This window comes from Muntiacus reevesi, chromosome 9 (genome assembly GCF_963930625.1).
Source record: "Muntiacus reevesi chromosome 9, mMunRee1.1, whole genome shotgun sequence".
In the NCBI taxonomy this organism is placed as follows: Eukaryota; Metazoa; Chordata; class Mammalia; order Artiodactyla; family Cervidae; genus Muntiacus; species Muntiacus reevesi.
In genome coordinates this window covers 72786380-72808299 of record NC_089257.1, presented here as the reverse complement: position 1 = coordinate 72808299, position 21920 = coordinate 72786380, and the positions used below count along the sequence as shown (strand labels likewise).

Genomic DNA, 21920 nt, shown 5'->3' with positions numbered 1-21920 from the left:
AAAAAAAATAGTAAACAGCTAGATAGTTTCATTGAACTAAAGACAAATTTACTAAGGTAGTGAATTAGAAATATGAATTATCTTTATATTTTATGCTTTGCAACAGTATAAAAATTGCTGCAAAGTTAGAATGAACCATTTAAGATAGTAGATAACGTAGAGACAGTGATGGATTTGCCTGGCCATGAAACTCATTTGAGGATGAGACTTAAATTAAGGAAATAAGCAGAGTAAAATATGGTTGAGGTGGAGAAAAGAAATTTAAATCTTACCTAGACTAGTTAGAGGAAATGAGATTTAAAGAAGTATTAGACTGAAATGCTATAAGAAGCTTTTTAAAATCAGGGAAAAATCTATGTTAATTCTGACAAGAAATTAATGACAAAAAGAAGATACATGTTGAAGGAGGAAAAAAAGAACACTGGTGTTTCAATGAGTCTTTGCTGGGGGAACTTTTGAATAGTAAGAGCAGAAATAGAGAGCAGTGGCAACTATATTAGAGATAGATTTGAAAATTGTTTTTGTGAAAGCATTCACTGGTTATGGTGGCAGGTTAAGAAGCAGGTAATGGAATGTATTCTAAGGTAAATTGTAGATTCAGGCAGGAGGAATCATGAAGGAGGAATCTAGCAATCAAAAATCTTTTGAAGATTGGTTGTGCCTTTGTTGTTGTTCTTCAGTCATTAGTTGTGTCCAACTCTTTGTGATCTCAAGGACTGCAGCATGGCAGGATTCCTTTTCCTTCAGTATATCCTGTAGTTTGCACAAACTCATGTTCATTGAGTCGATGATGCCATCCAACCGTCTCATCCTCTGTCACCCCCTCGCCTCCTGCCCTCAATCTTTCCCAGCATCAGTCTTTTCCAGTGAGTCAGCTCTTTGCATCAGATGGCCAGTGTATTGGAGCTTCAGGTTCAGCAACAGTCCTTCCAATGAATATTCAGGGTTGATTTCCTTTAATATTGACTAGTTTGATCTCTTTGCAGTCTAAGGGACTCTCAAGAGTCTTCTCCCACACCGTAGATCAAAAGCATCAATTCTTTGGTGCTCAGCCTTCTTTATGATACAACTCTCACATCTGTGCATGACTACTGGAAACGTTTGCCGGCAAAATGATATGTCTGCTTTTTAATACATTGTTTAGATTTGTCATAGCTTTTCTTCCAAGGAGCAAGCGTCTTTTAATTTCATGGCTGCAGTCACATTCCACAGTGATTTTGGAGCCCAAGAAAAAGAAGTCTGTCACTGTTTCCATTTTTTTCCCCATCTATTTGCCATGAAGTGATGGGACTGGATGCCATGATCTTAGTTTTTTGTGTTGAATTTTAAGCTACCTTTTTTACTATCCTTTTTCACTTTCATCAAGAGGGTCTTTGGTTCCTCTTTGCTTTCTGCCATTAGGGTGATATCATCTGCATATCTGAAGTTATAGATATTTCTCTCAGCAATCTTGATTCCAGCTTGTGCTTCATCCAGCCAGGCATTTTGCATGATGTACTCTGCATATAATTTAAATAAGCAAGATGACAATATATAGCCCTGACATACTCCTTTCCCAATTTTGAATCAATCCATTGTTCCATGTCCAGTTCTAACTGTTGCTTCTTGACCTGCATACAGATTTCTCAGGTGGTCTGGTATTCCCATCTCAAGAATTCTCCACAGCTTGTTGTGATCCACAAAGTCAAAGGCTTTAGGATATTCAATGAAGCAGGAGTAGATGTTTTTCTGGAATTCCTTTAATTTTACTATGATCCCACAGATGTTGGCAGTTTGATCTCTGGTTCCCCTGCCATTTCTAAATCCAGCTTGTACATCTAGAAGTTCTCAGTTCACATACTGTTGAAGCCTAGCTTGAAAGATTTTGAGCATTGCCTTGCTAGCATTTCAATTGAGCACAGTTGTGTGATAGTTTGTACATTCTTTGATATTGCCCTTTTCTAGGTTTGGAATGAAATCTGACCTTTTCTAGTCATGTGGCCACTGCTGAGTTTTCCACATTTGCTGGCATATTGAGTACAGCACTTTAACAGCATTATCTTTCAGGATTTGGAATAGCTTAGCTGAAATTCCATCACCTCCACTAACTTTGTTCATAGTGATGCTTCCTAAGGCCCACTTGCCTTCACCTTCCATGATGTCTGGCTCTTGGTGAGTGATCACACCATCATAGTTATCCAGGTCACTAAGACTGTTTTGTGCAGTTCTTCTGTGTATTCTTGCCACCTCTTAATATCTTCTGATTCTTTTAGGTCTGTACCGCGTTTCTGTCCTTTATTGTGCCCATCTTTGCATGAAATGTTCCCTTGGTATCTCTGATTTTCTTGAAGAGATTGCAATACTCATTGTGTGTTTTCCTATTTATGTTGACTGGTTAAAATGACTCTTTTAAAAAGAATCATAAATATTTCATAATAAATATCTTTTCATTGCTGCTTAACATGTTATAGTTATGTTAATCATTTCTTATTACTTTATACGTTGAAACTGCAGTTCAGTGTATTAGTAGTGCATGGTCTTATTGACCATACAGAATAGAAAAAGAGAAAGACGACAGTGTAATTAGTGGTGCATGGTTTTATGGATCATACAGAATAGAGAAAGTTTAACGTTTACTTACGTTTGCATTTTAGTATAATCATAAGAACTGATCTAACCTTAAAAAAGTGAAGAACTTTGTTTGGCAATGTAGGCTTTCATATGTTTGATTTTGTGTTTGAATAACACATATTTTTTATAAAATATTTAAAAATTTGGAAGGATTTATAGAATGGGTCTTTTAGGCAGTTTTACTTGATATTGGCACAAATATCAAGTAATGAGACAAATAAATTCTGTAACGGCTATTAGGATTCTTTTCAGAAAGGGGGTGGGGTTAGGGTGTTGTAATTTGAGTAGCATGTTCTGAGCAATGACCTTTTGGTTAATATGCCAATAGCATAGGCACAGAAGCTGAAATAAGCAAGGGGACTACATCAGACCTGAAAACTCTACACAGCAAATGAAACAAGTTGAAAAGGCAATGTAGGATGGGAGAAATATTTACAAACTTTATATCTGATAACTGGTCAATATTGTTTAGATATATAAGGATCTCATACAACTCAAAAACAAAAAGGCAAATAATCATATTTTTAGATGGACAAATGGCGCAAATAGACTTCTTTTTCCAAAGAATACATACCAGTGGGCAACAGGTATATCACTAATCATCAAAGAAGTTTAGATAGCTTTAAAATTGTCAAGCAGTGTATCCTTAATTCATATTGTAAAATTAAAATATGTGAATTACTGTAGTTCAGTAAATGTAGGATGTGTGTGTGCTAGTCACTCAGTCGTGCCCCGATTCTTTGTGACCCCATGGACTGTAGCCCGCCAGGCTCCTCTGTCCGTGGAATTCTCTAGGCAAGAGTACTGGAGTGGGTTGCCATCCCCTGCTCCAGGGGATCTTCCCGACCCAGGGATTGAACCCGGGTCTCCTGCATTGCACACAGATTCTTTACCATTTGTGCCACCAGGGAAGCCAATAATACAGGATGTTTGAAGATTATGTTTACATGGCAGGCAATTTTGCTTTTTTTAGAAAAAAAAATAATAAGCTAGTTTTACTAGGTTTGGTTACTTAGGTACTAAAGTACCTAACTTTCGGTACTAAAGTACTTTTGGAATTTGGAAATCAGTGTTTATAAATGCTACAAATGCCCTGATCTTTAACATGAAGGCATAATAGGTATGCTCTAAGATTTCCATCAGGCTTGATAGTTCTTTATTTTGTTAGTCTTTGTAATTTTTAGATGCTTATGCTGAGGTAGGTTTTTCTCATTGATTATATTTTGAATCTTCTTGAGGCCAATATTAACTAACATGGCCCTTCTGATTGGAACTGTTATTATGTTTGTAGCTGTTCTTGTTCTTTTATCTTCCAAGTTATTCCTGGCAACCTGCTACAGCGATCACTGTCAAGAATGACTTGATGCTTTATCAACTTTGTATTTTATGACATTTTCCTCTTGGCATTTTATTTTAAAGTATAGCGTGCATGATGTAGAAGAAGTGCAAATAGAAATGAAAATGGGATTTTGATGTTTTATGTCTTGTCAGGAAATCTTTCATTATACTTAATGAAGTATGGCACAAACCTAGAAACATGAAAATTTTGTTATTTAAAATGTTAATTTTATAAATATTATAAATATCTGCTTCTTAAAACCAAATCAAAGTGAAACAAAAGAATTTTACCCTATATGGCAAAGGTATAAACATAAATGGGAGAAAATATTGAAGCATCTTTAACAAATGAAGAAATTTTACAAATAAATAAAATTCCTGAAGTTCATTAAAAATGCTAGAAAAAGATATATACAGTGCACTGAAAAATAAATGCCTTTGTAAAGATATCTTGCTCTGTTTAGTATAAAAATGCATATTAAAACTTCCCTGAGATATTTTTTTGCCTAGTTGACTGGTAAACGTAAAACCTAATATACTTTGTTTAAATAGATATGGAGAATCAATTACTCTCAAATTGTTTTATAAATTTGTATAACTTCTTTGGAAATATCTTTCAAAATTTAAATACACATATGCTAGATTCAGGGGATTAGATCTGATAGACAGAGTGCCTGAAGAACTGTGGATGGAGGATTGTGACATTGTACAGGAGGCAGGGATCAAGACGATCCCCAAGAAAAAGAAATGCAGAAAGGCAAAATGGTTGTCTGAGGAGGCCTAACAAATAGCTGAGAAAAAAAGAGACGCAAAAGGCAAAGGAGAAAAGGAAAGATATACCCATTTGAATGCAGAGTACCAGAGAATAGCACAGAGAGATAAGAAAGCCTTCCTCAGTGATCAGTGCAAAAAATAGAGGAAAAAAATAGAATGGGAAAAACTAGAGATTTCTTCACGAAAATTAGAGATACCAAGGGAACATTTCATGCAGAGATAGGCACAATAAAGGATAGAAACAGTATGGACCTAACTGCAGATGATATTAAGAAGAGGTGGCAAGAATATACAGAAGAACTGTACAAAAAAAGTCTACATGACCCAGATAACCACGATGGTGTGATCACCCACCTAGAGGCAGACACCTAGAGGCAGAGGAAGTCAAGTGGGCCTCAGGAAGCATCACTATGAGCAAAGCAGGTGGAGGTGATGGAATTCCTGGTGAGCTTCTTCAAATCCTAAAAGATGATGCTGTGAAAGTGTTCAGTATGCCAGCAAATTTGGAAAACTCAGCAGTGGCCACAGGACTGGAAAAGGTCAATTTTCATTCCAATCCCAAAGAAAGACAATGCCAAAGAATGTTCAAACTACTGCATAATTGCACTGTCTCACATACTAGCAAACTAATGATCAAAACTCATTTGATTCTTGGGAGATAAACTGAGATAGCTGAAGAAGACATACATACAACTTTTGAACTGAATATCCTTTACAAAATAAACCAACATGTGTTACCTGCTAAAATTAACATTCAGAAGAATGACATTGAACTAAAACTTTGTAAGCTTTATATGAAATACTCCATCAGTGGACACACAGAAGGTATTTGTTCATCACGAATATATCACTAATAATAATAATGCAAAAATGCAGTGATGTTTGCTACTCAGTTCAAACATCTATTCCTCAAAAGGAAGATTTCTTTGACTTCCACTCCTTACTCTAGACTATCTAGGGCAGGCACCCTATTAAAGAATTCATCCTCTGTATTTTGTCTGAGCACTTAATACATCTGTGATTAAATAATTTAAAAATTTCCCCCCATTGATTAAGTTAGGTTCCTTGAGGGTTGAGAATCCATCTGTCTCTTTCACTGCTGGGGCATTATGTACTATGATATCCTCTGTGTTGATAACAATGCATATTTGAATGAATGAGGATTAATTCTAGAATATCAGACCAACACCACAGCCTATTAGGAAAATGCATGTTTGTCTTCTCACCCGTGTTGGCATTTCTGTTCCTTCTTTCAGTGACTTCCCTAAAACAAATGAGTGATTTAACCTTTTAGTGTGTGTGGGTAGGAAGGGGAGAACACAGATCCCTTTTAGAAACCATGATTAACATAAAATTGCAAAGATGTAAATACCCCCAAGTTTTGTTATTTAATTTCAGTGATATCATGGATTTCCCTGAATCTCTTGATATAGACCCACATCACTCTGAAGTTTCACTCTGAAGGATTGATTTTTCTATTATTTTATTTTGTTTTATTGTGACAGTTTTTGGTATCTTTGCTTTTTGATCATTTCTCTTGTTCTGTGACTGGCCTTTTGTGTTTTATTACAAAAAACTTCAAACATACAGAAAGGTTGAAAAAGTTTACTTTGATACCAAAATATCCATCACTCATGTTCTGCAATTATCTTTTTACAGTATTTCCTTTCTCATGTAGTTTTCTGTCAATCCATTCGTTATCCTTTTTTCATTTAATGCATTTTTGAGTAAGTTGCCAATATCATTATACTTTTTTCCATATACTTCAGCTTGCCTGGCATTAACTAAAGTTCAGTATTGTTTACAGGATTCTTTTTTGAGGTAGAAATTTATATACAATGAAACACACCAATTTTAAGTGTAACATTTGATGAATTTCGACGGGCGTATACACAAACTCCTATTAAGCGGTAGAACAAGTCTCATCACCTCCAGAAAGTTTGCTCCTGTTACTCCTCACTATTTTTTTTGTGCTTTTATTTAAGCAATTAAATCTTACTCCTGTTTAATTATTACGTTATAATGATCTGCTCAGCTTTGCACTGTTTGATAGGCATTCTCTCTGTCATAAGTTGAAGGTTGATGACAAAGTATCTGCCAACCCAGGATTGTTAAGAATCAGCCTAGTGATAGAACTAAGAAGATCTAGTAGGAGCTAGGAACATAATCTCCAGCCTGGGGGTTCTTCTGAGTGTCTGCAGGGTAAAGCTGGTGTGGGAGTAATGACTGGGTGGGAGGAAGTCTTATTAGTGCTCTGTCTTCACATGGCACTAAAGGGAGCAGTTTATTTTGGCTGACAAAATTCCTGTTCACGAGATCTTACTTCTTTTAAGAAGTAAGACTTTTCACCTTTGAACACATTTCACCTTTGTGCAGTAAGACCATTTCACCTTTGAACACAACTTACCTATCACAGGATGTTTTCCAGTGTTCATATAGTGAATTACTGTAATGAGAGGAAGTAAAAAACAATGTATTAGTCATTTTGATTTCCAGGGAAACATTTTTCTAGTCTAAAAGTTGTAAGTTTTTTCTTGGAAGTTATAGCTTTTTTTTAAAATGTGTTGTTTTTAGCTGAAAGAAAAGTTGCTTTCCCTTATATGTCTATTTATAACATTATCATATAGTTTCTAATGCTTCAACATTATCAGGATAGCACAGTTTAGTAACAAAAGTTTAGTAACACAGTTTAGTAATAGTAGAAATTTAAGATTATATATGTCTAACACTAATATTGAAATTTAAACTCTTTTAATGCTGATAATTTTATTTCTAGACAGCAGCTTTGGTGCTTCTTATTAGCCAATGAGCAATAAACACATTTAAGTTTGGAAAGTGTATTGCCAGTGTTAAATTGTTAATATAAGATAGCCATTTAACTAATCATCTGTGTCTTTTTTTTTTTTTTGTATATTCTGACACAGAAGAAAGAAACTTCTAAATCCAGTGTGAAGAAAAAAGTGACCAAGATTGCAGAAGCAAAAAAAGTAATGAAGAGAAATTTTAAAGTAAATAAGAAAATAACATTTACCGATGAAGGAGAGGTAAGATTCTATAAATGCTTCATTTCTGAGGTACTTTCCAAGTATTAGAAAGTTTGATTCTGCTGCTGACATGCCATTTTTAATAAGAAAAATGTTTCTCAAGACCTCTCAGGCAACTCCTTTCATTGTTTCTGTAGGTATTTGGTCAGCTCTACATGTGTAGGGAAGAATGCCTTTGTGACAGTAAGCTGGGCTACTTCTTAGTGATTAACAACAGAGTTTGTTTTCTTTTTTTTAATCAAAGTATAGTTGCTTTAAAATGCTGTGTGTGTTAGTTCTTCTGTATAGCAAAGTGAGTCAGCCATACATGTGTGTGTATATATATATCTATATATATCTCTATATACCCTCTTCCTGGGATTTCCTTCTGACTTAGGTCATCACAGAGCATTGAGTAGAGTTCTCTGTGCTATACATTCAGTTCTCATCAGTTAATCTATTTTATACATAGTAGTGTATATATGGTGCTTCTTAGGTGGCTCAGTGGTAAAGAATCCACCTACCAACGCAGGAGATCCAGATTCAATCCCTGGGTTGGGAAGGTCCCCTGGAGGAGGAAATGACAGCCCATTCCAGTATTCTTGCCTGAAAAGTCCCATGGACAGTGGAGCCTGGCGGGCTACAGTCCATGGGTTCGCAGAGTCAAGAGTCGAACACCACTAAGTGACTGAGCACCACCATGCAGCAGTGCGTGTACATCAGTCCCGGTCTCCCAGCCCATCCCGGTCCCAGTCTCCCAGTCCATTCCCCTCCAAGTCCATCCCGTTCCCGGTCTCCCAGTCCATCCCGGTCCCCGTCTCCCAGTCCATCCTAGTCCCGGTCTCCCAGTCCATCCCGTTCCCGGTCTCCCAGTCCATCCCCCTCCCAGTCCATCCCGTTCCCGGTCTCCCAGTCCATCCTGGTCCCCGGCTCCCAGTCCATCCCGGTCCCGGTCTCCATTGGTATCCGTAGTTTGTTCTCTGTCTTTCTGTTTCACAAATAAGTGCATCTATACCATTTTTCTATGTGGTTCATATATACCATATATATTCCACATATATGTGTTAATAACATTTGAACCATGGTTCAGAAGAAAGGGGACATATGTATACTTATGGCAAATTCATATCAATGTCTGGCAGGAGCTATCAAAATATTGTAAAGTAATTATCCTCCTATTAAAAATAAAATTAAATAAACTTACTTTAAAAAAGAAACAATACTTGTTTTTCTCTTTCTCTCTTTCTTCACTCTGTATGATAGTCTCTGGGTCCATCCACATCTCTGCAAATGGCACAATTTTGTTCCTTTTTATGGCTAAATAATATTCCATTGTATGTGTATACCACATTTTCTTTATGATGGATGTTTAAATTGCTCCCATGTCCTGACTATTGGAAATAGTGCTGCAGTAACAATGGGGTGCATGTTTCTTTCTGAATGATGATTTTTCTCTGAATGTATGCCCAGGAATGCGATTGCTGAGTCACATGATAGTTCTAGTTTTAGTTTTTTTAGGAGCCACCACACTATTCTCTCTAGTGGCTGTTACAGTTTGCATTCCACCAACAGTGTAGGAGGATTCTTTTTTTTCCACACCTTCTCCAGCATTTATTGTTTGTAGATTTTTTGGTATATTTTTTAAAAAATTATTTATTTTTTAATTGAAGGATAATTACTTTACGGAATATTGTTGTTTTCTGTCAGACATCAACAAGAGTCAGCCATAGGTATACTCATGTCCCTTCCCTCCCGAACCTCTATGCCGTCTCCCTCCCTATCACACTCTTCTAGATTTTGTTACAGAGCCCCTGTTTGAGGTCCCTGAGTCATACAACAAACTCCCACTGGCTATCTGTTTTTACATATGGTATTGTGAATTTCCATGTTACTCTCTCCATACATCTCACCCTCTCTCTCCTCCCCTCCTCCCGTGTCCATAATTCTGTTCTCTATGTCTGTTTCTCCTTTGCTGCCCTGCAAATAAATTCATCAGTACCATCTTTCTAGATTTCATATATATGCATCAGTATATGATACTTTTTTTCTCTTTCTGAATTACTTCACTCTGTATAATAGTCTCTAGGTTCGTCTATCTCATTTTATCTATCTCATTAGAACTGACTCAAATGTGTTCCTTTTTATGACTAAGTAGTAGTCCATTGTATATATGTAGCACAGCTTTATCCATTCGTTTGTTGATGGACATCTAGGTTGCTTCAGTGTTGCAGCAATTGTAAATAGTGCTGCAATGAACATTGGGCCAAATGTGTCCTTTTCAATTTTGGTTTCCTCAGGATATATGCCTAGTAGTGGAATTTCTGGGTCATATGGTGGTTTTATTCCTAGTTTTTTAAGGAATCGTCATACCATTTTCCATAGTAGCTATATCAATTTACATTCCCACCAGGAATGCAAGAGGGTTCCCTTTTCTCCACAGCCTCTCCAGCATTTATTGTTTGTAAATTCTTTAATGATGGCCTTTCTAACTGGTATAAGGTGGTTATCTCATTGTAGTTTTTATTTGCATTTCTCTAATAATGAGCGCTGTTGAGCAGCTTTAAGTGTTTGTTAGCCATCTATACGTCTTCTTTGGAGAAATGTCTGTTTAGGTCCTTTTCCTGCTTTTTGATTGGGTTGTTTGTTTTTCTGGTATTGATTTGCATGAGCTGCTTGTATGATTTGGAAATTAATCCTTTGTCAGTTGTTTCCTTTGCTATTATTTTCTCCCATTCTGAGGGTTGTCTTTTCGCCTTATTTATAGTTTCCTTTACTGTGCAAAAACTTTTAAGTTTAATTAGATCCCACTTCTTTATTTTTGTTTTTATTTCCATTACTCAAGGAGGTGTGTCATAGGGAATCTTGCTTTGATTTATGTCATCAAGTGTGCTACCTGTTTTCCTCCAAGAGTTTTATAGTTTCTGGTCTTACATTTAGGTCTTTAATCCATTTCAAGTTTATCTTTATATATGGTGTTAGGAAGTGTTCTAATTTCATTCTTTTACACATAGCTTATTTCCCAGCACCACTTATTGAAGAGGCTATCTTTGCCCAATTGTATATTCTTACCTCCTTTGTCAGAAAAAAAAGGTACCCATAGGTGCATGCGTTTGTCACTGGGCTCTCCATCTTGTTCCATTGATCTATATTTCTGTTTTTGTGCCAGGACCATACAGTCTTGATGACTGTAGCTTTGTAGTATAGTCTGAAGTCAGGAAGGCTGATTCCTCCAGCTCCATTCTTCTTTCTCAAGACTGCTTTTGCTATTTGGGGTCTTTTGTGTTCCATATGAATTGTGAAATTTTTTGTTCTAGTTCTCTGAAAAATGTCATTGGTAATTTGTTAGGGATCACATTGAATCTGTAGATTGCATTTGGTAGTATAGTCATTTTCACAATATTGATTCTTCCTACCTAGGAACATGGAATATCTTGCCATCTGTTTATGTCATCTTTGATTTCTTTCATTAATATCTTATAATTTTCCATATACGGTTATTTTATCTCCTTAGGTAGGTTTATTCCTAGGTATTTTATTCTTTTTGTTGCAATGGTGAATGGGATTGATTTCTTAATTTCTCTTTCTGATTATTCATTGTTAGCATATGGGAATGTAAATGATTTCTGTGTACTTGTATCCTGCAACTTTGCTGAATTCACTGATCAGCTCTAGTAATTTTCTGATAGTTTCTTCTGGGTTTTCTACATATAATATCATGTAATCTGCAGAGGTTGAGATTTTTACTTCCTCTTTTCAGATCTGGATTCCTTTTATTTCTTTCTCTTCTCTAATTGCTGTACCTAGGACTTCTAAAGCTATGTTGAATAGTAGTGAGAGTGCACACCCTGTCTTGTTCCTGATCTTAGAGGGAAGTCTTTGTTTTTCACCATTGAGAGTAATGTTTGTAGATTTTTTGTTGATGGCAATTCTGACTGGTGTGAAGTGATACTCACAGTTTTGATTTGCATTTCTCTAATAATTAGTGATGTTGAGCATCTTCTCATGTGTTTGTTGTCCACCTATATGTTTTCTTTGAAGAAGTTTCTATTTAGGTCTTCTGCCCATTTTTTGATTGGATTGTTTCAGGGCTGGTTCTGAATTTCCCAGATCCTGTTTTTATAGGTAAGACTTTCTTGTCATGGGGTCCATCTCTCATTGTACTCTGTGGGAACATGCAGAAGGATAATAACACAACCTCTCACCACAGCTTCTTTTGCTTGACTATAGAAAGCCTCTGCTCTGCGATTCCTCAATTTTAGATGCTATATTGGCTTGTTTTTACTTACTGGCCTGCTGTGGGAAAAATTCTCTGCTTTAAAATAACCTTAGATGTATAGGTGTCTGGTTTACATTTCATAATTACCTGGTGTTAGTGTAAATACATCCCCATAGAGTAGGGAAGAGGTTACCTTGCAGATTGCTCATGAAAATCACTTATTATATAATAATATTATCTTCATTTTTTAAGAGGAAACATATTCAGAATGCCAAGTGACTCACCTCATAGGATCTTCTGAATGTTGTCTCTGCTTCACTCTGACTGACCTGTGGGTTTCCACATTCATTCTGATATAGCACTCAGCACCACATGCCCACCATGATATCATTTCCCTTGCCCTATGTTTATTTTTTCTTCATACCACTTATTATGAGACTTTTTCATTCTATAATTATTCAGTGGTTTTCTGTTTCTTCCATTCTAGTGGGAATGAGGGAAGATAATTCCTCTCCAGTGGAATGAGAGAAGGTTTTTCTATTCCACTGAGATGAAAAAAGTTACATGAGGGAAGGTATTTGTTGGCTCTGCTTACTACTCTGTCCTCTGCACTTAGAACAGTGCCTAAAAAATAGTAAGCCCTCAGAAGAAGTGTATGCCCTGGTAAAATAACAGAGCTTTTTATTCTAACTATAATGTATCACATGTCACATCAAATATTTTATCATTATTTATATAATTGCTGCTGCACAATCCATATGCAGTGGCGTGTGTTTCCTTTTAATTCTGAATTTAGCAAAGATTTGGATGTTACTTTGGGGATGAGGTTTTGGTTTAGAAGGCCAATTTGCACTGGTAATGTGAAGTAAAATGGTGTATAAATAGTATGAAAACTAACAAAGTTGAATACAATTCAAATTTTGAAGTTGTTGTTGAAGTTGCAGAGGAAGCCTATAAAATTGAAATATATGAATCTCTGTGATCCAGAAAAGAGGTCAGCACTTGAGAAACAGGCTAAATCAGAAAACAGTTGTAGTATTATATCATATGCTCACTGTAAGAGAGGATTAGTGCTTTTAGTGTATTGAGGTTCCTTACTGTGCTACTAATTTAGCTGCAGAGATTATACTCATTAACTTCAGGTTGAGTGTAAATCCTTAACTGTAAAATACTTCATTGTAAATGTATTGCCGACAGGAGCACTGTGTGACTATAAGCCACGGTGAAACTTCTGATCTAAAACCCTGAAAGAAATGCTACCATTTGTTCCACCCATAGGCTTCCCTGATGGCTCAGTGGTAAAGAATCTGCCTGCAATTCAGGAGACACAGGAGATTTGGGTTCGATTTCTGGGTTGGGAAGATCCCTTGGAGGAGGAAATGGCAATCCACTCCAGTATTCTTGCCTTGGAAATCTCACGGACACAGGAACCTGGCGGGCTGCAGTCCATGGTGTTGCAAAGAGTTGGGAGTTGGACATGACTGAGTAAACAAGGAAAGAAGGGTTCCACTTAGGGATGAATTTTTCCCACTCTGATAAAGGAGAAGTCAGAGCAGTGGATGGTGTTCTTAACTGGCACCACTCATCTCTCTCAGTGCTTCTTCTGTGACTGCTGCTGTGCTGCTCATGCATTTGTGACCCTTGCTTCAAGTTGTGACTCAGTGGTAGTCTCATCTTGAAGAATGAAATGATGGCTAGAGTGAGAGGAGGCATTAACACCTGTGATGTGTGTGCGCCTACAGCCTTCATTTTCCTGCTGTTTAATTAGCAGTCTTTCAGAAACTGTAGCAGTCACTTAAATCCTCCTGGCAGTCAATTACAGGAATAAGAGAAATGCTTTAGTCTAAATTGTCTAGAATTTTACTCTGTTAGGCCTGAAATATGATTAAGTCAAACAAACCTTATTTTTCAAGCAATGATACAGATGTATGTAAATTAAGTAATTTATTCAGGGTTACACACTGGGCTAGTGAAAAAGCCAAAGCATCTCCTGACTCTCAGATCAGTGCTCTGACTTCTTTATCACTTTGTTCCTAACCATAAAATGTTTGTGTAAAATTGTATAGATCTGAGCAGGCTTATGAAATCCAGACTAACTTTCTCCTTTATGCTTAACTTAGTTATTTCAGTTTTTATGTCTGGTACCAGCTGATATGTGTTTCATCAATTTTGAGCACATAATGTATGCCAGATTATGTGGTGGGTTCTCAGGTTACATGAATAAGACATATGACTCCCCTCAAGGAGGTTAATGCTAGTAAGGAAAACAGGAAAGTAAAACAACCCAGTATGCTGAGAGGTGTTAGAGGAGGTACACTGCCGTGCCGTGGCATGGCATTCTGCTCAACCTGGCTGTCGCCCTGTGTAGATCATTTGGAGCTGAGTTGGTGGAGTATTGCATACTACAAATGCTGAAATGATGTTGAAGCAATTACCTTATTGTCCAAATTATTTAATGAAAATTTCTTTTAACCCTGCTCTTAATTGAGTTATGGCAGCATTACTTTATCCTGACTTTTCTGTCACCTGCTCACTTTTCTTATAATGCTTGTTTGAAAGTTTCAGAAATATAGGTTGTAAGGCAGAAAGTATGTATGTGCACCATTTCAAAATCATTCTGCAAGTGCAAGTGGCATTCTTGCAAGTTGATGTTCCTTGTCTCCTGCCTCATATTCACCTTTTTCCTCTCTGCAGTTGGTTCAGCAGTGGCCACAAGTGCAGAAATCTGTTTCCAAGGATACTGAGGAAGAGGATGACGCTGGTGGTATCAACTTAGATAAAGCAAAGGAAAGGCTTCAAGAAGAGGACAAATTTGACAAAGAGGAATATAGGAAGAAAATTAAGGCAAAGCATCGGGTAAGCTTTCTATCTTGAATGAATACTGAGTGAAATTTAATATGTCCTAAATGTATTTAAATGTTCAATAGAGATTCTTTAACAACCAAGTTACTTTACTATTTTCTTTAGCACTTATTTTTCTGTGGCCATTTTGTTTTTTTATCTAGTCCTTTTTCCTTCTGCTGGTGAAGTCTTTGTATACTAACTGGTTTCTGAGAATGTCACCATTTTGGTTTTCTGCCTTTGGTTGAGGTGACCCAAATTAAAAATTTTTTTTTTCCCAAATAAAGTTCTAATTTGAAGATAATTGTAGTTGTACGCTTGTTAGAAGTTGTATCGGGAACTCCATTTCTATAACTTTGTCATTTCAAGAATATATATATATAAATGAAACCATGCAGTATATGGCCTTTTAGGATTGAGTTTTGTCACCCATCATGAATCTGTAGATCACCTAGTTCCGTGTTTGACCCCTTTCTTTCTGTTACTGAGTAGTGAGTGTTAACATGGTGTGGATGGAGCATGGTGTGTTTCATGTTTCACCTGTTTGAGCAACATTAGTATTGTTTCCAGTTTGAACTTAAATCTTTCCATAAGCAATTACTTGGCAATAGATACAAGACTAAATTTACTAAATTAAGAAAAAAATAAGGAAACTTTGTGAGAAAGAGTGCTTCTATATATGCATATGCCCTATTGGCCTTAAACTGTTATCCTTAAAACTGAAAGGGTTACTCCATTCTGGCCTCATGATATTACTGTCCTTTTGCACTACTTAAAAGTGGGCCTTTCACTTGATAAATGAATCAGTTAATGAACTAAAACAGATTTATCTTTTTAAAGAAGTTTCTGTGGTATGCCCTTGAGACAATGAATGATCTCAGGGTAACACAGTAACATATTCAAGAATCACTGCTATAATATTAAGTTCTGTATCAAAAATTTTCAAGTCATTGGATGTGGTCATTATTAACCATATCCATATTAACCATTACTAACCATAATAATTAGCCATATGATCATTATTAACCATATTATTAACCATATCCTGTGGTCAAAACTGTAGATTTTGACTCCTGTTTGACCTTGTTATTATTTAATGATTTCTTTAAGATTTGATACAACTTCACAGTAGCATTTAATGAATAAGAAATTTAGTTCTTAAAGATAGCTTTCAGGGATGAAAATGAACGGCAAGGAAAAACATTCCATAATGTGGAGAACAAATGAACCTAAAATATACTGGTTAGAGTTTGGGGGTATAACTAAGCATTTCCTTCATTGCTGCTTTTAGCACAGTACTTTATTTATTTATTTATTTTTACTGTTTTCCATTTATTTTTATTAGTTGGAGGCTAATTACTTTACAGTATTGTAGTGGTTTTTGCCATACGTTGACATGAATCAGCCATGGATTTACATGTGTTCCCCAACCCGATCCCCCCTCCCGCCTCCAGGATAGCATAGTACTTTATATAGAAATTTGGTGTTAATAATTTGTTGCTAAAATTTTTTAATAATGCTGAGTGTCAAGCAGCTTGTAATGTTTCTGCTTATAGTCTTCTTAAAGTATTTATCCAGCATAAGAACATTTTTCCTTTATTTTTAAATTGTAGTCAGCAGTAAAAAGAAATACGGAGAATTAAGGCTCCCCCCACCCCATTTGCTTCTTCCCCTTTCCTTATTTTCCCTTGCACCCCTCTTCCCAATGTGTGGAAGTTATCACTGTATCTGGGTTGTGGAATATTGTTTCTGAAATATTTAGGAACTTAATTTCAAATTACTGTTGTACATTACACAGTGTTTGTGTACTAGGCTCTGCCTTAGACTGGGAAGATGGAATATATAATATACGTGGTGTTGGGACTTCCCTGGTGGTCGATTGGCTAAGACTCCACATTCTGTATGCAGGGGGCCTGGACTCGATCCTTGGCCAGGGAACTAGAGCCCACATGTTGCAACTAAAGAACCTGCATGCTGCAATGAAGATCAAAGGTCCCAAGTGCTGCAAATAAGATCCAGAGCAGCCAAATAAATAAATATCAACAAAAATAGAAAAAATAAAATATGTGGGTTCTATTCTCCGGAAGATTATAATTAAATCATAGTTAGCTTTGAATATTTAGTCACTGCATAGAAATTTTCTGTGCTCCAATTTATTTTACATTGCAATTTTTGAAATGAATAATATCTTCATGTTTTCCAAAGTCAAGATGATAAAAGTTAATATTGAGAAGTCTTGCTTCTGCCCATACCTGTCATTTTTATTCTTGTCTCCACCTCAGAGGTAAATTTTTATTAATTACTAATGTATCCTTAAAGTTTACGCAAAGACTAGTAAATAGAAATGCATATTCTTTTTTTCTCCCTTTGTTACATTCATACTACAGTATTCTACAGTACTGTAGATTGTTCTATACTTTTTCATTTGCACTTATTTTTGAGACTTTACATAATTTATTTTCTTTGCACCATTATTAAAACAAAGCATATGACTTTAAAACTATCACTGTGACTGTCTCACAGCAAGGTTGAAGAGAGCAGTTTGGGGCTGATACAGTTGGGAGAGAAATCACACGAACTTTACATGCTACTGCTTTTGAAACAGTTCTCTGTAACTAAAAGAGATATAAGATCTTTTAAAAACAAGTTTGTTGTTTAAAGCAAAGTTTGTTGTTTTATATAAAATAAGTATATTCTGCAAAGGTGGCCCATGGCATACTTTCTTTATTGGAGACTAAAAATATTATGCATTCTAAAAAGAGCACAAAGAGGAAACTGAAGTAATCTTCCTTTTATTCAGCTTAATGGGAATGCGACCTGGCACAAATATGATTCATTTCTTGGTACTTTCATCAGTAAACTTATTATTTAAATGTAAGTATTTGTATATTAGTGAAATTTCATGTTTTTGAACACTTAGTTTATTATAATAGCATACGTAAGATACAGTGTGCTTAGTCATGTCCAACTCTTTGTGACCCCATGGACTGTAGCCCACCAGGCTCCTCTGTCCATGGGGATTCTCTTGGCAAGAATACTGGAGTGGGTAGCCACTTCTCCAGGAGATCTCCCTGACCCAGGGATCGAACCCAGGTCTCCTGCATTACAGGCAGATTCTTTACCAGCTGAGCTACCAGGTAAGCCCATAAGATACAATACAGGTGCTCAAATCAATTATGTACCAATTGGCTATGGACTGAATTTCTACCTAGAATGCATATGTACTATTTTTTTTTAACGTTAGGTTTTAACATTTGGCATAATGTTTGGGGGAGAGAGTGTTGTGCTCTAACAAGTTGGAATATTTGCTTTGGAGCCCTAGCATTACCTAGTCCATTTGGATCACCAGTCACCAGTTTGGATTGCACATTCTTTTTTTTTTTCCCCCAAGTGTCATAGAATTTATTTATTTATTTGGATTTTATTTTTCTTATTTTTTAATTTTTATTAGTTGGAGCTAATTATTTTACAATATTGTAGTGGTTTTTGTCATACATTGACATGAATCAGCCATGGATTTACATGTGTTCCCCATCCCGATCTCCCCTCCCACCTCCCTCCCCATCCCGATCCCTCTGGGTCTTCCCAGTGTACCAGCCCTGAGCACTTGTCTCATGCATCCAACCTGGGCTGATGATCTGTTTTACCCTTGATAGTATACTTGTTTCAATGCTATTCTCTCAGAACATCCCACCCTCGCCTTCTCCCACAGAGTCCCAGTCTGTTCTGTACATCTGTGTCTCTTTTTCTGTTTTGCATATAGGGTTATCGTTACCATCTTTCTAAATTCCATATATATGCATTAGTATACTGTATTAGTGTTTATCTTTCTGGCTTACTTCACTCTGTATAATGGGCTCCAATTTCATCCATCTCATTAGAACTGATTCAAATGAATTATTTTTAATGACTAATATTCCATTGTGTATATGTACCATAGCTTCCTTATCCATTCATCTGCTGATGAGCATCTAGGTTGCTTCCATGTCCTGGCCATTATAAACAGTGGATTGCACTTTCCTATTCTGAAAATTGAGGGAAAGATAATAGGAGTTAATAACAAGTGATTAGAGAAATCCCCTGGCTCTGTGTGTATAGGTAAGATGTGAGAATAAAATGAAGATAAAACTCCATAAAATCTATAACATAATTCTGTATTTGATACATATTTTGACACATGTAATATTTTGAAAAATGTGTCAATTTAGAAGCTTTTATGAGATTAAAAATCTTTCAGCATGTGTAAAATATTTCATGATTATATTTTGGGTTTAGAAGGGCAAGATAGTTAATATAATAAGTGAATTTAGTCTTAATGATTCTGTTTGAAAGTAATTGTTTTTTCCTACTGTTTAAAATTGACAGCCTCACATGATAGCTTTGAAAATGCACTCTGTTTTTGTAATGTGGGTCTCAGCTGCTCATTTATTCCCGTGTGTTATTCCTCCATGTTATTAACACCTGTCCTTGACTCATTTTTTCATCTACCAAATTCTGAAAACTGTGTAATTTCTACTATGACTCAAGTAAATATCTTTGTTGTAAAGATTTAGCAAAAAGTAAATAAAAAGGAAGAAATAAAGATGATACAGTTTATGGCCTCACTGGGAATGGAATTCAGCTGCCCCCTTGCTGGAACTTGGCCACTTACTCTGGGGACTTATGGAGCCCTTGTATAACTGCTTTGGGTCACCCAGTCAGCATCTTTATTTTTCTTTATGGGTCTTCATTTTAGCCATTAAGCATCATTTTCTTCTGAGACCATTTGGATCTTCTGCTTTCTCTGGCAGTTTATAAGTAGCTATACTTAATTAGGTGTGTTACTGGGTTTTTTTTGCCTCTTGAAACTATCAGAAGTAAAATTATAGCAAAATATATTTTTACATATAAAACCATTAGTAAATTAAGTTGTAAATACAGAAGCACTGCTTTTGCACAGAAACAATGTGTTTTCTGATAATTCAGTTAGAACCGTGAAAGATGGGCCATGAATCATATCACTGAAAGGTTTTTTACTTAAATGGAGTGAAAATCTGCTCTGTGCTATGTCATCATTTTTACCTCTGAAAGATAGCTTCTGTTTGGTGCGATAATATCTGTTATAACAGCTGAGAGTGGAGAGAAGCAATTCATTATGAGGTTCTCTTTCATTTCTTTGAAATTTGCTTTGAGTGCTTTATCCATTTTGGATTGTGTATTTAGATGACATGTCAGAATGTAACTCTGGACTGTCTGCAGAGTTTTCTGGATTCTGCTAACTACTAGCATGAATTTTACTATAACCCACCAGGTTTCTCTGTCCATAGAATTCTCCAGGCAAGAATACTGGAGTGTGTAGCCATCCCCTTCCCCAGGAAATCTTCCTGACCCAGGGATCGAACCCAGGTATCCTACATTGCAGGCAGATTCTTTACCATCTGAGCCATCATGGAGGCTCGTTAGAAAGTTAAGAATTAAAGGGACTTCTTAGAAAACCTATTTTGTTTATTGTTTTTTACACAGAATTGAGTTGGCATGGAATCCAGGTGTCTTAACATAAATTTATATAATCAAGAAGGAGAAAGGCAGTAATCAGGTATTTTAGGAATAGTAATAACAAGAACATTAAAGACAGTAGCAAGTAGCAGTTTGTCAACTGGGCCCGGCACTAAGCATTTTTATATTATATGCTAACAATTAATTTATGATATAAGTGAGGTAGCCTCATTTTACGGATGATAAAACTAAAACTTGTAAGGGTCAAGTAATTTGTCCGAGGCCCCACAGCTTATAAAAACTTGCAAATAGTAGCCTTGGGATTCTTACCAAGGTCTTTTGTTTCTCTACACACTGGTTTTAACCATGTAGCTGCTCCCTGTTTCATACCACTAGCCATTCTCTTAAAACAGAGTAGCTCTGAGGCAATGAATCAGAAGGTAGAGGATGACAAGAGGAGAGGAGGATTTTGAAGAAGGAATGACAAGTGATAGAAATTGTTCATATTTCCAGACCAAGATCATTGGTCTCAAACAAATTTAGAAAAAGATAAGCATTGTGGTTAATAGTTTAATTTAGGACTACATACTAACATATCAGAAATGTCATCATGGGGGGACATGTATCCAGTGCTTAATTCTCAAACTGACTTTTAATGAGTAATAAAGCTTATTTCTAGGGGAGGAACAGAGATTCTTTTCTTGTACAACCATATCCTTCAGTCCCCTTCTTACCACCATCATGACCAGATTTATTATAAAAAAGGAACCAGCCTATTACTATCAAACTTTTGTCTGTAATTTAGAGATGTCTGCCTGGGAGGTTTCTCTTCTTATTCTCATGAGCTTGTAACCTCTTGTGATAGTCACTTCATCATCTGGGTACTTGGGCTCTTTTTCATATCCAGCATCCAAAATGAGATTAAATACTCAAGATTTTATAGGTTTTATCAACTTTGTGGCACGTCTTTGACCTGCTTATTATCTCTATTTTTATTAAGTTCTTTGTTTTATGGATTTTTAAAACACCACCATGTAGTGAGATGGGGTGGTTATAGATTGATGGTCAGTTTAGTTGGAGAGGTTGAGGAGCAGGGGCAGAGGTTGGTGCTAATGAAAGATCATTTCATAGACTACAGAGATGAGCAGTGGAAGCTTCCTACAAGAGGCTAGGCTGTGTCTGTTTTTCCCATCCCTGTATACCCAGAGCTCACGACAGAGCCTGGAACATAGTAGCTCAGGAAATATTTGAAGGAATTGATTAATGAATCGTTGTTCTGTGTAAATTTATTTTTCTTCCCGTCTTCATAGCCTTATTGTAGTTGTTATAGATTTAAATGTGGAAGACCAATTTTTTATGTTGTTTGGATGAAACTCTATAGAATAGGTAACAGATCAGAGAACCTTGCTATGTTCTTAGTTCTGGAGAGGGATTTAGAATCACTGGGGTTTTATTCTTGGAGGGAAGGGGGTACCTTCAGGCTAAAGATTATTGTATTGTAATAATTCTTTTTATTCACTTTTGTTGAGCCACTTTTCTTCTCTGAAAAAAGAAGTTCCTGTTATACTGAAATGAGGATCAATGTCCCCTCCTTCTTTGACAACTGGGAACTCTGTTCTTTACCATAACTGACTCAGTTGCCT

General features: G+C 36.2%; 1 protein-coding gene across 1 annotated transcript in view; it reads left to right on the top strand.

Moving 5' to 3' along the window:
• DDX10 (DEAD-box helicase 10) overlaps positions 1-21920 on the top strand; it is a 282250-nt gene that overhangs the window by 150530 nt on the left and 109800 nt on the right. Inside the window, exons 14-15 of the mRNA XM_065946144.1 lie at positions 7647-7766; positions 14656-14817. Coding sequence (XP_065802216.1) covers positions 7647-7766; positions 14656-14817 — 282 coding nt within the window. The remainder of the gene's footprint in view (positions 1-7646; positions 7767-14655; positions 14818-21920) is intronic.